General features: G+C 31.4%; 1 protein-coding gene across 1 annotated transcript; it reads left to right on the plus strand.

Moving 5' to 3' along the window:
- The first annotated feature begins 7,122 nt into the window (after positions 1-7,122).
- LOC115702863 (alpha-1,3-mannosyl-glycoprotein 2-beta-N-acetylglucosaminyltransferase) lies at positions 7,123-12,783 on the plus strand. The gene is made up of 19 exons (XM_061106892.1): positions 7,123-7,420; positions 7,524-7,574; positions 8,012-8,099; positions 8,439-8,501; positions 8,811-8,845; positions 8,952-9,028; positions 9,121-9,166; positions 9,310-9,372; positions 9,883-9,949; positions 10,025-10,093; positions 10,207-10,276; positions 10,371-10,432; positions 10,875-10,964; positions 11,076-11,170; positions 11,540-11,602; positions 11,674-11,712; positions 11,789-11,959; positions 12,120-12,248; positions 12,366-12,783. The coding sequence occupies exons 1-18, from the start codon at positions 7,352-7,354 to the stop codon at positions 12,234-12,236; spliced, it is 1,335 nt and encodes a 444-aa protein (XP_060962875.1). The 5' UTR covers positions 7,123-7,351; the 3' UTR covers positions 12,237-12,248; positions 12,366-12,783.
- The last annotated feature ends 1,512 nt before the right edge of the window (positions 12,784-14,295 follow it).

Below are 14,295 nucleotides of genomic sequence, written 5' to 3' on the forward strand. Positions count from 1 at the left end.
ATGCATAAAAAAAAATTGATAAAAAAATCATTAAATTTTTTTTCTTGTTACATTGGAATAATCATTCCTTTCTTTTTAAAATGGAATAGTCATTCCACCAAAATGGTATTCCAATACTTTAAAATGCAACCAAACAAAGGAATGGAATAAAAATTATTTCATTTCCATTCCATTCCATTTCATTACCTCCAACCAAACGCCACCTAAGATTATTTTTTGTTTCCGAATGTTAAACGGGTGGAGATAGGGATTAATCTCTATGCAAGAACTCGTTTAGTGTTTTATTTTATATTTTTAAAAATATTTTGTAATTTATTTTTACAATATATTAATATCATTTTTATAATTTTTAAGTTATGTTTTAGTAATAAATAGTTTATTGAATAATAATAATTGTGTAATATTTTAATTTTTATGTAGTTTAATACTTTTAGGGTAAATACTATTTTAGAATTTGTATTTTGTAGAAATTATTGATTGGACCTTCTATTTTGTTAAATGATAAAATAGATCCCATATTTTGTAAAATGATTAAAATAAGACTTTGAGCTCAATTAATACATTAAATCTAAACCCTAAATTATAAAAGTGACGTCTTATAGTTAGCAATATTTTATAAAAATTAATACATTAAATTATATAGAACTTAATACTTTAATGTACTAATAGTGATATAACACATTAGAGGGTGTTAAGAACCGTTTTGTAACATTTATCTAAATTATAGTATGTTCGGTGTCAGGTCGGCTCAAGAATGGGGCAGCATGAGCCCAAGACCCTCACCTAAGTCCAAAAAATCCTTTTATAAAAAGTCTCAAGATGTATTTTCAAAAATACTATATTTTTATTTTTGTATACTTAACTTATTTTTAAAGATGCTACATTGGATATTTTATTAAGAAAAAAGGTTTATTATATTTTTAAAATACTATATTTTATATTTTTTATCACTATATACAAAATATCATATTTCTTATAAAAAAATTCCAATTTGATTTTTTAGCCAAAACTCCTAATTAGCTTTAGACAGACATGTTTGTTGCACAATTGTATAATACTACATTGTATTGATATTTTTTTAATTTTTTTTTAAGAAAATATACATTTTATTATATCATATATAATACTAACCTTGACCCCACCCCTTGATCTCGACTCTTGATCTTTACCCTTCGAACTCTGGCCCTTGACCTCGACTCTTGATCATTACCCTTCAAACTCTGGCCCTTGCCCTCGACTCTTGATCTTTACCCTTCAGACTTTGGCCTTGACCAGAAACCCAATATTTGGCCCCTAGACCCCAAACTCTGGACCTGACCTTGGCCTCAACCTCGACTTGGACATCAAATTGGGACACTAACCCGACCCTAGCTCCGACCGCAACCTCGACACTGGCCCCAACCCTTAACCTCAAACCTAACCCTGTCTTTGGACCTAAGTTCGGACCCAGCCCTAGACCACGGCCTTAGACCCAAGTCACCCAACCCCAACTTCAAACTTTACCACAATAAAACCTAATTTTTAACTATTACAATATATATTTATATATTTTTTTTATGCATTACTAAAGAAGGAGTATCAAACAAATCTTTTTAATATATAAGAAAAAATACAATAACTTTTAAATTATTTTTTTTTTGATATTTTATATAGATTATACACAAAGGTACATCTATAGCCCTTGGAAGTATTGGATAACTTCCCAATGATATAATATCTTGAATGAGATATTTCTTTGTATTTATATAAAATTCATATTAATTTCTCATTTATTGTTTGGAGAAAATCATAGATAATATTGTTTATGATGGCAACAACTCTTTGTTTAATCAAAACTAGAAAAAAAAATCATAAACACCCACCCTTCTTCCATTTTAAGAAAATAAAAAATGAAACATCATACACAATAAATTAAAAATATTATTATATTAGTAAATAACTAATCAAAATATTATACTAACAGATAACCCCCTTACTTGAATTCTTATAATATAAAGTTGTTTTTCATTTAAAGAAAAATGATGATATGTGACAATCTATTAGAATGGTATATTACTTTAAAATTATAGAAAATAATGCACAACTTTTTACACTATTTGATATAAATAAATTTTAAATGTAATTTTGAGTAACTACATAATTATTTTTTTGTACATAACATAAACCAATCAACCAATAAATTTTTCTCAAAAAAATAAAAATATAAATCAACTAATAAATTTTCTCAAAAAAAAAAAAAAATCTACTGAATTCCAAATATGAACTTGAGTCTTGAGTTGTTACCTAAAATATTGTTGTTTTAAAGAAATATAATTAGAGATGGAAATTTATACTGCGGGGATGGGTAATCGCGGGGACCCGTCCCTAATGGAGTTGGGATTCCCCGTTTTGGTGGTTAATGGGGCGGTGGTGAGGGACAATTTCAATACCCAAAGCGGGGATGGGGCGGGAGCGGGAATAATACTATCTGCACCATATCCGACCCTGATATAGATATATATAATTTCATTTTTATTCTTAACATATATATAGTATATATATGATTGATAATCAAAATTATTTTGATTATCATCCATAATCAAAATTATATACTATATGTTTAAATTATGAAGATCTAATCATGACGATAGTTAACTAATGATCATTGTGGATTATATGTGTAAAGATATTTTTTTCTCGATTCTTAATTTCATCTTTGTTTACTTTTTTAATTTGTTGGGAGGCTCGAGAGGTATGAGACTATGATCCTATACTTGAGTTATGATTTTTTTGTTTTTTTTGTTTTTTTTCCAAACTTTGAGACATATTTAGTTTTTATTTTTTACTAGGTTATGCTTTTTTTAGGTAGGTTTATCTTTTATATTTTATGAATTATGAATGCATAATAAATATTTGTGAGAATATTGGTTTAATTTATTTTTTCAATTATTTTAAATTATTTTCTTTTTCATTTTATCTTAATGGATACTCGATGGGTTCTCCATAACCGATGAGTATTCCCTTATCCCAAATTCGTTAGTTATTAGACGGGGATGGGGCGGGGATGAGGGTATAAATAGGTAGCGGGAATGGGGACGGGGATTGCATTCCCCGTACATTAACCGCCCAATTTCTATCTCTAAATATAACTAATGAGAATTTGATAAGTGACTAAATAATTTTAGTTGCTTTGATTTAAATGAAAGCGAGAAAATATATGTTTAATAAATTTTAAAATAACTATTTTGAAAAGCTAATTAGTAATTACGATATTACTTATTCTTAAGTCTAAACAATGATGATAATATGTTTTAAAAATAGAAAAGAAGAGAGAGAAATTATGTTTGAAAAATAAAAATGGAAGAAAGAGAGATGTTATGTAATTAAAAGGTATTTGTATAAATCAGATTTGAAAAAACATTTAAAAAAAGTTTATTTGTAAGGGAAAAAAGAATAGGGAAATTTACACCCTATACTAATTTTTTCCATTTTATTTCTTTTGTACTGTTACACGGTAATTATAATTTTTGTACTGTGTAATTGTTTTTTTTTTTTTTTAATTTTAAGTCTAATTAATTTAACTTAATAATATATATATGTGTTTATATATAAAAAAGAGGTTTGTAAAAATTAATTGATGTCTTTTACATCATTTTTATGTTAAATTTTTTATTTTATTTTGTTACTTAAATCTGAAATGTAAGTCCAATCACTCACATGATTTCATTTTTAAAAATTTATATATTTATTTATATATATATATAAATATTTATATGTGTTTAGTTGATTGATGGGACAACTTTATTTTTATTTAAATTAGAAATTGAAGACAACACACCCACGTGATCCCCATTCCCAAGCTTATGTATGTATTTTGTTTCTCTCTCTATCTCTTTTTGTGGGTTGATGTCTATAGAAAAATTTTTGAGATTGGTGTCAAGATAAAGACCATCAACCAAGAACTTTACATAAAACCCTTCTCTCCATTCTTCAATGTTTCAAAAACTTACAAAGCTTATTCCTTTCATTTATTTTCTTACTTGAGTTTTGAGAGAGAAAAGTAAGATATATATAGAGAGAAATTTTTTGCTGGTGTGCTGAGAGAAAAAACTTGAAACGATGATGAAGGAGTATGGAAGCTCTTGATGAAGAAAGCATATCTCAATGAGAATATCTTCAAGAAGAACAATACAAAGGAAGAAGAAGAACAGCAGACAACTCAAACTTTCTAAGTAAAAAAAATCTCTTTTTTCTTTATTTATTTTTTCTAGAACGACATAAATTTTACTGGGTTTTTGTTGTTTTTACTAATTATGTTTTTTTTTTTTTCTTTTGTAGGGTTATAGTTAGCTCTGGTTTTGTGAGTGGTGATATTGTATCTTTTGCTGGCTCTTATGGGTTATTTTGTTATTGTTTTGTTATGCTTATTTTTAATATTCTTTAATTTTTTTTGTGTTGTTTTAGTAGTGTTTTCTTATATTTTTTATAGGATTGGGAATCCAAGTACACCCGATCGGAATACTACCATTCCAGAGTTTTTTTATGCTTGTTTTTATGTTCTTTATTTATTTTTATTTTTTTTTGTTGTTGTTTTAGTAGTGTTTTCTTATGTTTTTTATAGGATTGAAAATCCAAGTACACCCGATCGGAATACTACCATTCCAGAGTTGTAAACTCTAGTTATTACTCTGTTATTGAAGATATTAAAAAACTTCTTACTGAAACCCAATTAAATATGTTTTCAAAAACTGTATTGGAAGTTGTTTTTGATTGCGTAGTAGCTGTAAACTTTCTTCAGTGTTTCCTTGTCTTTGTATGCCTGAGCTTTTTCAACTTCTGGTTGGTGTTTGTTTGTTATTAGCTTCGCGTTTTTTATGTCGATTTTTGGATCTAGTTTTTTACTGTTGTTTTCAAGTTTTTCTACCATTTTTTTAGCAACCAGCTTCGCATAGTCAACTATGTCAAATTTATCGTTTTCAAATTCTCTTGTTTTTTACTCTCCTCCTTCTTCTAATTCACAATATTTCATTTACATGGCATTTTTTTCATATTAAAACAACAGTAAAATAACACTACAAAACAGTAATTTGTTGTTGATTTAGTAATTTTTTATATTTTCCAGATTTTATGGTTTTTTCCTAATGTTTCTATGATTTTAGTGTTGATTTGTCCGTCCCCAACCACGAAGGAGAGGTGCCATTTGTGTTTTGTTACTATTTACAGTATAAAAGTAAATATATTGGGCCTGGACAGTATAAAAGAAATAAAAATGAGTTTGGGCAGTAAAAATGTAAAGTTTGCCGTGTCCCAGTATTTTTGAAAACATTTGCTAAAAAAACAGTATTTTTGTAAGTTTCCCAAAAAACAAAGGTAGCTTTCCTCACAAATGGTTTTCTTGGGCTTTTACTATCTCCTCCAAAAAAAAAAAATTATATATCTTCACAAATACTTGAAAAATTAGAAAAAAATAAAAAAATATATATAATTGTGCGAAATTTTAAATATTTTGTACAATTTATAAGTTTTTTTTTTTTTTTTACAAAAAATAATGACTACTTTTTTTCTTCTTAATTTTTTTTATCAAATCTGGGGCATACCCCTTAAAAACAACATCATTGTTACAAATTCTAAAATCAATTTTTCCATTTTATACAGTTTGAAAACCTTAACAAATAATACTCTAGTCTTAATGCTCTATTTGACAAGAGGATCAATATTGATGAGCCAAACATTTATCTTCAAACATACATAGGTTCCTATTTCACCATATACCGCGTGTAGCCAGTGACGGACCCAGAAATTTTACTTTGTGGGGGCTTATTTATCATTCAAAAATATTTATACCTATATTATAATTATTCTTACTAAATTTATTTAATTTTATGGGGTTTTTTTTTACGATTTTGATCTATAATTATCAAATTTAAAAAATTACATTCAATTTTTTAAAAGGCAATATTTTTACTATAGCCCCCAAACTAATACACTTGGGTCCGTCCCTGCGTGTAGCACCTGATATTGTTGTATAAAGTACATTGTGCAATAAGTTCTTCGACATCTTACAATTCAACTACTCAATCCAATCCTAGACATTTGGCCACTAATTGCTTCCTAGCCTTTGTCCAAAGGCGCATAACTCTCCATAAGAATGAGCATGAGAAGAAGAGATGAGAATAACTCTCAAGTTCTAACTCACAAACAAGGCAAAGAGGGGAATCAGTTCTCAGTTGTCTCCTAATGAGCTTGTCTTTCCTCAAAAGGTAACCATTTAAAGCTTGCCAAATAATGAATTGATGCTTTGGGCGGAATGAGAGCACCACACGACACCCACATAAGCAACACGATCATCATTTTGTAAGAAGTGTTTATGCATTTTACACACTTTGGATTTGTTCCCAACACAAGTGGCTTGGATCTCATTCATTCTAGGAGAAAGTCTTCCTAAGACTCATGAGCTTTTTTCAATACCAACTCACATCTTGCTTAAGCTCATGAATCTACACATTTTGATCCTTCAAGTATATGCAATGTACCTATTTTTTTTTTATTTAAGCGTTTATATATTACAATTATGTTTTACCTGGAACTCGAACCCAGGACCTCCAAGACACACACCACCTATGGTCACTTGAGCTAACCTTAAGTGGTTTGCAATGTACCCATTTGAACCATAAACAATATTGCTTTAAAACTACTGTTCAAAGATATTTTGCAATAACCGCTTTATTACATTAAGATCCATCACGAAAGCCAATAGCCCTAAACAATTTCGTCTTACACACAGTCCCACGAAGTCAAATACATCTTATGCAAATATAATTAATCTCTTTATATATTTTTTGCGGAAGCATGAATACACTCATCCAATAACTCCTTATACCAATCAAGATAGAATTAATTAAGAAAGTTCAAAATGCAAAAGAGATGTGCCGTTCAAGTATGTAGCTTAGCTCGACTTGTTTAAAATTAAATTTAAATATACTAATAAAAAAATAATAAGTAGATAATAGCTAAACATTTATTACTAAGTAAGTTCTAAAATTATAATTTAAGTATTATTATTATCAAAAATTAAATATTTATTTATAATTAATATTAAATATTTATACCAATTCTATAAAAATACTTTCATGTTAATTTTTTTTTGGTCTAAATTTTCTCAAAGGAAAAAAAGGCGCAAGTTAGCAACTGAGAAGAGTTCAACATAGAGAGAAGCTGTCAGTAGTAAACGCGGGAGGAAGACGAAGACGAAGACGAAGACGACGGCCTATGACCTAAAACCATACGTAAATCCCATTTCTGAGACATTGTCGTATATGAATATATAATCCATACCCCTCCTTCTTAGTTTCCTAAGATCCAAATCTCTCAAATGGCTAAATTTTTCTGTGATTTTCGGTTCCTCCTCTTAATTGCCGCGGGCGCCTTTATCTACATCCAGGTATTTATGAATTTCTAAAATTAGATCAGCTTTCATTTCAATTATTGATGGAATTCATAATTCACTTGATACTAAGTTCAAATTTTCTGTTTGGTTTCTCAAGATGCGGCTCTTCGCGACTCAATCTGAATACTCTGATCGCCTTGCTGTTGCGGTATGTCCAACACTCTATATTTTACAATTTCTTCTTCATTTTTGTATACTCTGATCGACTCATTGGCAGTGTGAATCTCTGATCATTTGTTTTTGTTTTAAATGCTAATGTGCTAAAATACTAATAAGATTGAGAATTTTTTTGTTGGTGGGTTTTCTTTGAATGATCTTGTTAATTTTCCTTGCATTAATCATTTGCTGATACACTGTTTAAATTGTTCTGAATTCTGTGTTATCTAATCTTCTCATAATTTGCTTAACCCATCTTCATGCTTAGAGGGAATTTTCTTCTAATAGTTCGATACTTAATTCTTTATAATCACCACTATTGCTGCCTAGGATTTTTACTTCTTATAACTTCTTTGGTAGTTGTTTATTAGGCTATTTTTATGCTGTACCATGATCAAATTCAAATTCCCCATGTTTTGATTCTATCAGGTTGAATCTGAGAACCACTGTACAAATCAATTGCGGTTACTAATTGATCAAATAAGTATGCAACAAGAACGTATTGTTTCTTTAGAAGGTATGGTGTTTTTCTTATACACTTTTATCTAATGGGAAAACGGATTGTAATACCCTTCACACTTCATCAACACTTAGGAAGTTTTAGACTTCAAGAGAATTAAAGAGTTAAAGAAAAGAAAAGAAAATTCCAATTTCTCCTTTTTCTCAATGGCAATATTTTCTGATAGGATGCTGCACCATCCGTACATCATATCTTTACCTCATGTTTTTAACTTGTCTTAATGGGAAAGAGAAGAACTTCACAACTTTTTCTTTTAGCACCTTTCTTCTCCATTGTGTAAGCCAGAGCGCAGAAGATATTTATTAGCTGATCTTTTACTATCTATTGCATATGCAGATGAAAGGAATCGCCGAGAACAAGAATGTGGGCAGTTGAAGGCTCTTGTTCAGGATCTTGAAAGTATGTCCTCATTAATATATTTTTCTTCTCCTACTTTCCATATTACTAAAATGTGGAGAATTTTGGATTGTTTTCTACCTTTTTTCCTTTTGTTAGTTAGTGGCTACTTTTGCCAAATAACTATTTGACTTTTGCTTATTGAAACTAGGGGGAAGTAGTCATATTTCCAATGGTATATTTCATAGAGGCTTGCACCATATTAGACATGTGAATTAAATTAAATTTAGATCATGGACATTTGCTATTAGAATTGTGTTTGTACGGACGAAATTTGTTCTTATTAGCAACTCAATTATGTCATTTTTTCAGGGAAAGGTGTACAGAGATTGATTGACAAAGTACAGGTCAGGATGAAAGCAGAGTTTTCTTCTCAAGTTCTCTTTTTATTTTTAAAATAATAATTGCTTCTAACTGTAATTGCCTTTGTTTTTTCCATGTTGAATTCATTAGGCACCAGTGGCAGCAGTTGTGGTCATGGCATGTAATCGTGCTGATTATTTAGAGAGGACCATTAAGTCTATTCTAAAGTAAGCTTCATATTTATAACGTATATTTAGTCTAATTCATGACAATCATTTTAGTTTATGGCTGACCTACTGCCATAATTTTCTATTGTTAGATATCAGACATCGGTTGCTTCAAAATATCCCTTATTTGTCTCCCAGGTAATTTTTTTGGCTTCAGTTTGTGATGAAAATAAAATGAAAAAAAATAGAGTTATGCCATTGTTTTCCCCTTCTTCCATTTGAAAATCTATGGGTTTAGATGAAAGAGATGTTCAAACAAGATTTATTTGTTTTTTTCTCAGGATGGACCTGATCCAAATGTCAAAAGGAAGGCTTTGAGCTATGATCAAGTCTCATACATGCAGGTAGATGATAAATTTGTGTGAATGTGAACATGTGTAGAGTCTTGTATGTTGAGCAAAAGGTTCAGTACATTTGTCTTCCCTATCAGTTGTTTGTTTGCAAAGTGCCTTATTGGTTAACTGTAGTATACAGTAGTTTTCTTTCATCACCTTTTTGAAGCTTTTCATCATTAAGCGATCAACTGGTGATATGGAGATTTAAGTATCTTAAGCTTCTTAAAAGTTATGGAAATAAAGGGGCAAATAAAGAACAAGCAACTCCTTTCTAGTTTTTTTTTGGGTTAAATTACTGTTACATTTTATACCATCTTGTTCCCTTAAAAAACATTCTGAAAGCAGGATTTTTTCTTTATCTCTGCCTCCATCTGTTTCAAGGCCACAGGACCATATTTTTATAATGAGGGTAGTGTATTTTCAATGTAATTATTCTTGTCTTTTGGATGTGTGTTGTTATGAACAACTTTCTAGATCTAATCCAGGCTGCCTTAAACCCTTGGATTTAATTAATTGCAGCATTTGGATTATGAACGAGTGGAGACTGAAAGGCCTGGAGAGTTGATAGCATATTACAAGATTGCACGTAAGATTTGCTTATTATAAGCCTTTTAATTTAGTTATGGTATTAATATTATAAGCATTTTCTTATTATTTTTAGGTCATTACAAATGGGCATTGGACGAATTGTTCTACAAGCATAATTTCAGCCGAGTAATCATACTCGAAGGTGAAAAGAATCTTCCTTTATATTCTGTTTCCACTACGAATGTTTTCTTCTCTCCTGATAGTCGGTCAATATATAGAAGAAATGTGTGGTAATTTGATTTGTACTGAACGCAGATGACATGGAAATCGCTCCTGATTTTTTTAGTTACTTTGAGGCTGCTGCAGATCTCCTCGATAAAGATAGGTATGCGTTATAATAAAATCAGATTCTTACTTTTGTCTTGTTGAAATAAATTAGTTCATTTCCTGCTGATGCCTGTGGTACAAAACTGTTGCAGGTCCATCATGGCTGTTTCCTCATGGAATGATAATGGACAAAAGCAGTTTGTGCATGATACTTGTGAGTGCCCTTTAAACTTTACCCTGTCTGACTAAATATTACAGGATAAAATTAAAGCTGAATATTGCTTCAATTAAAATTAATTCATGCACTAATCTCGTGAGTGTGGAAAACAAAACTTGTAGTAGACTCAGAGACTGTTAGCACCAGCATTTTTTTTGCATCAGATTATTCGGTGGTATCTTTGAGCTCTCTTAAAGAGTTTGAATTTATTCTTTAGGCACGAATTAGTTTATCTTAGCATCACTAGTTTCTGTTATCACACTCAGTAAACAGCTTCCGCATTACAACATTCTCTGAACTAATATTTGCTTCTCTATCTGCTATTTTGTTTTGGCCATGCTGTAATACAAATGAATTACCAATAATCGCATTATTCATATTCTATATTGGAGAAAAATAATCATTTCATTTTTCATCTGCTACCTTATATAATCTGTAGATGCACTTTATCGCTCGGATTTCTTTCCTGGGCTTGGATGGATGCTTGCTAGAAATACATGGGATGAGCTGTCACCGAAGTGGCCAAAGGCATATCCTTATTATTAGAGTCTAAATTACTGTCTAATTATCGTCATTTACATTTCTGTGCATTTTAATTTTGTTATTTATCTACTGAAAAGTTTTCTTTGACAACACTTCACTTACTGGGATGACTGGTTGAGGTTAAAAGAGAATCACAAAGGTCGACAATTTATTCGCCCCGAAGTGTGTAGAACCTATAACTTTGGAGAGCATGTACGTGTATCCGTATATATTTGTTCATTATTAGAAATGCTTCAAATTTGCAAATGCAGCCCTCCGCTGAATTATATGTATCTGTGACTAATGGACATAGTGGCCTTATCCCATAATCCTATTTCGAATGTTTGCTTTACTGTTTTCTTTTTTGCCTGCTCCACCACTAAACATCTATCTTAGTCCTTATAAATCCTTCTGCTGTTACCTTTTCCTACTTAACCAACTATGATAGAGTGACTTGTATTTCGATGTTTAATTTAACCAGGAAGCTTGACCACCAAATAAATTTAAATTGTAATGGTTTTAGATGCTTGTATTCCTCCTATAAATGCAAACACGCTAATAAAAGTTTTTTTCGAGATACAGGGATCTAGTATGGGACAATTTTTCAAGCAGTATCTTGAGCCAATTAAGCTTAATGATGTCCTGGTAAGTTAAAAAAGCTGTTCTGTAATTTACATTAACATGTTTTGTGCTGACAAGGTTTTCTCTTTTGGAAGGTTGACTGGAAATCAAGGGACTTGAGCTACTTGATGGAGGTACTGTGTGTATTATCCCACTCGACATGTGCCTTAATTATATTACCGCTCTCTGAACTTTTATTTCTTTTCTTAGGAAAATTATGTGAAGTACTTCGCTGACATAGTTAAGAAAGCTAAACCTCTCCATGGAAGAGATTTGGTTTTGAAAGCTTCCAATATTGGTGGGGATGTGCGTGTAAAGTATGAAGATCAACGAGATTTTGAGCGTATTGCAAGCGAGTTTGGTATTTTTGAGGAGTGGAAGGTGATTCCTTTCTTTCTTTCATTTCAGCCAATTGTGTGATAAAAGAGTTTTGCCTGCAAAATTGTATTGTCAGCAATATATCAAATTTTCTTTTGATGTATGTGATTGTGAATTGTCTTATTTGAATGTTTGGTTATCTTTTGTTTCTTCAATTTCCCAGGATGGAGTACCAAGAACAGCTTTTAAAGGAGTAGTTGTTTTCCGCTACCAAAAATCAAGACGAATATTCCTTGTTGGTCCAAATTCCCTCGAACAACTCGGGATAGAAGATTCTTGATTCAATTCAAAGGTTAGTGGCAAAAAGTAGCAACTTGTGATGACAATGTTCTTGGCTCTTTGTTTCTTACTATGCCCGTGTCAAATATTACTGATTATAATATTTTCTTTAATCATGTTTGGTATGCAGAACTCATGAGGCTATAAAGCATGTTTTACATAGGAAATGACAGCAAGATTCGGGGTGGGAAATAATCGAACTTGAAGCGAGAGTAGATTTCAAAGAGAAAAATCTGGTTCTATGGGTATAATAAGTTTCTTGACTAACTGATTTTTTGTGGTTCTGACTCTGAGGACTTTATAGCCAAACTCGACAAGTGATAATCAGCAAAGATTGGAAAGCAAAGTACATTCAGAGTGATGTTGTTGTTGTATGCTGAACATTTAAATTTGGGGCCTTTTAAAATAGTTAAAAAAAAAGGACTGGTTTCAGTTAGGGCTTTAGAATTTTTTTGATATTTAATTCTACTGTATTCTTCACTCCTGAATGTGTAACCTATTATTTTATCCCCACAAGAAATATGTAAATTACATCTTTGTTTTATTTATTATTATTTTTTATATATATATAAATACCGGGCAAGCTGTGCAATCCCACACCGCCTGGGAAAGGTCAAGTGGGATGATTGTGAGACTGTGTAGGTATGGGACTACACAGTTGAAGATGGCTTAAATGGATTGATTGATACTATCTATATCAACAAGGTGCATCTTGTTTTTCGGTAGCCCATCTCGAAAGAATTCTACAGTTAAGCGTGCTTGACCTGGGGTAATTTTAGGATGGGTGACCTCCTGAAAAGTTTTTTCAAGAAGCGTGCGAGTGAGGACAAAACACGCTGGAAACACTCGTATTGGTCTGTAGGGTCAGTCATCAGTCCATGAAGCAGCCAGAGTGACATACTCGTGTATAAAAGTCATTCATTCCATGGGTGTAAGGACCTAATGGAGGCTTGAAATGAGGACGTTACAAATGGTATCAGAGCCTTGACCCAGCCGGAAGTGTGGTCGACGAGGACGTCGGACCTTGTAAAGGGGGTGATTGTGACAGTCAGTAGTCTCGTGATCTGTAAGGGGAAATACCGGGCAAGCTGTGCAATCCCACACCGCCTGGGGAAGGTCAAGTGGGATGATTGTGAGACTGTGTAGGTATGGGACTACACAGTTGAAGAGGGCTTAAATGGATTGATTGGTACTACATATATATCAACAATGTGCATCTTGTTTTTCGGTAGCCCATCTCGAAAGAATTCCACAGTTAAGCGTGCTTGACCTGGGGCAATTTCAGGATGGGTGACCTCCTGGGAAGTTTTCTCAAGAAGCGTGCGAGTGAGGACAAAGCACGCTGGAAACACTCGTGTTGGTCTGTAGGGTCAGTCATCAGTCCATGAAGCAGCCAGAGTGACGTACTCGTGTATAAGAACTATTCATTCCGTAGGTGTAAGGACCCAATGGAGACTTGAAATGGGGACGTTACATATAGTCACTTAAAAAAAATAGAGCAAGAGAAGAGATGAAATCTGAGAATTTGGACTTGTACGTAGTTTTACTGAATTGGCTTATATACTATGGTTGATTATATTCAAACTGGAAATAAAAGACCTTGGTTTTGTTCAAATTACTTTATTTGTTTATTTTATTTTAGTTTAGAGCACTATTATTATTTAAAAAAAAAAAACAACCAAATTCTACAATTATGTATTTTAATTGGATGGTACGGACATAATTATACATGACTGATAGTTTCTGAAACATGAATTAATTATTTTTGTAATGATTAATTTATAAATAAGGGTACATAAATTAAATAATAAATCTTTTTTTTTCATGACTATAGGATCGTATGTTTAGCGAGAATAATGTTCCCGCTGATTTTTTTTTTATTGTAATGGTTGAATCTTCTTATTAATAAAGTTACCATTTTTCCTCAAAAAAAAAAAAAAAAGAAATTATAGGAATCAATGCAACAATTGTATTTTATTTATTTTTTCAAAGTTGGTGTGATTAGTGCATTTAATATGGGTCAAACTTTTTGACACGGCACGAAATTGGCATGAGTCCGA

This window comes from Cannabis sativa, chromosome X, assembly GCF_029168945.1.
Source record: "Cannabis sativa cultivar Pink pepper isolate KNU-18-1 chromosome X, ASM2916894v1, whole genome shotgun sequence".
In the NCBI taxonomy this organism is placed as follows: domain Eukaryota; kingdom Viridiplantae; phylum Streptophyta; class Magnoliopsida; order Rosales; family Cannabaceae; genus Cannabis; species Cannabis sativa.

Bases quoted from the DNA above. Each gene is read 5' to 3' on its own strand.
- LOC115702863 (XM_061106892.1), top strand. From the start codon at position 7,352: ATGGCTAAATTTTTCTGTGATTTTCGGTTCCTCCTCTTAATTGCCGCG. The intron at 7,575-8,011 runs GTATGTCCAACA...TGATTCTATCAG, and splicing joins CTGATCGCCTTGCTGTTGCG to GTTGAATCTGAGAACCACTG. The intron at 11,603-11,673 runs GTAAGTTAAAAA...CTCTTTTGGAAG, and splicing joins TTAAGCTTAATGATGTCCTG to GTTGACTGGAAATCAAGGGA.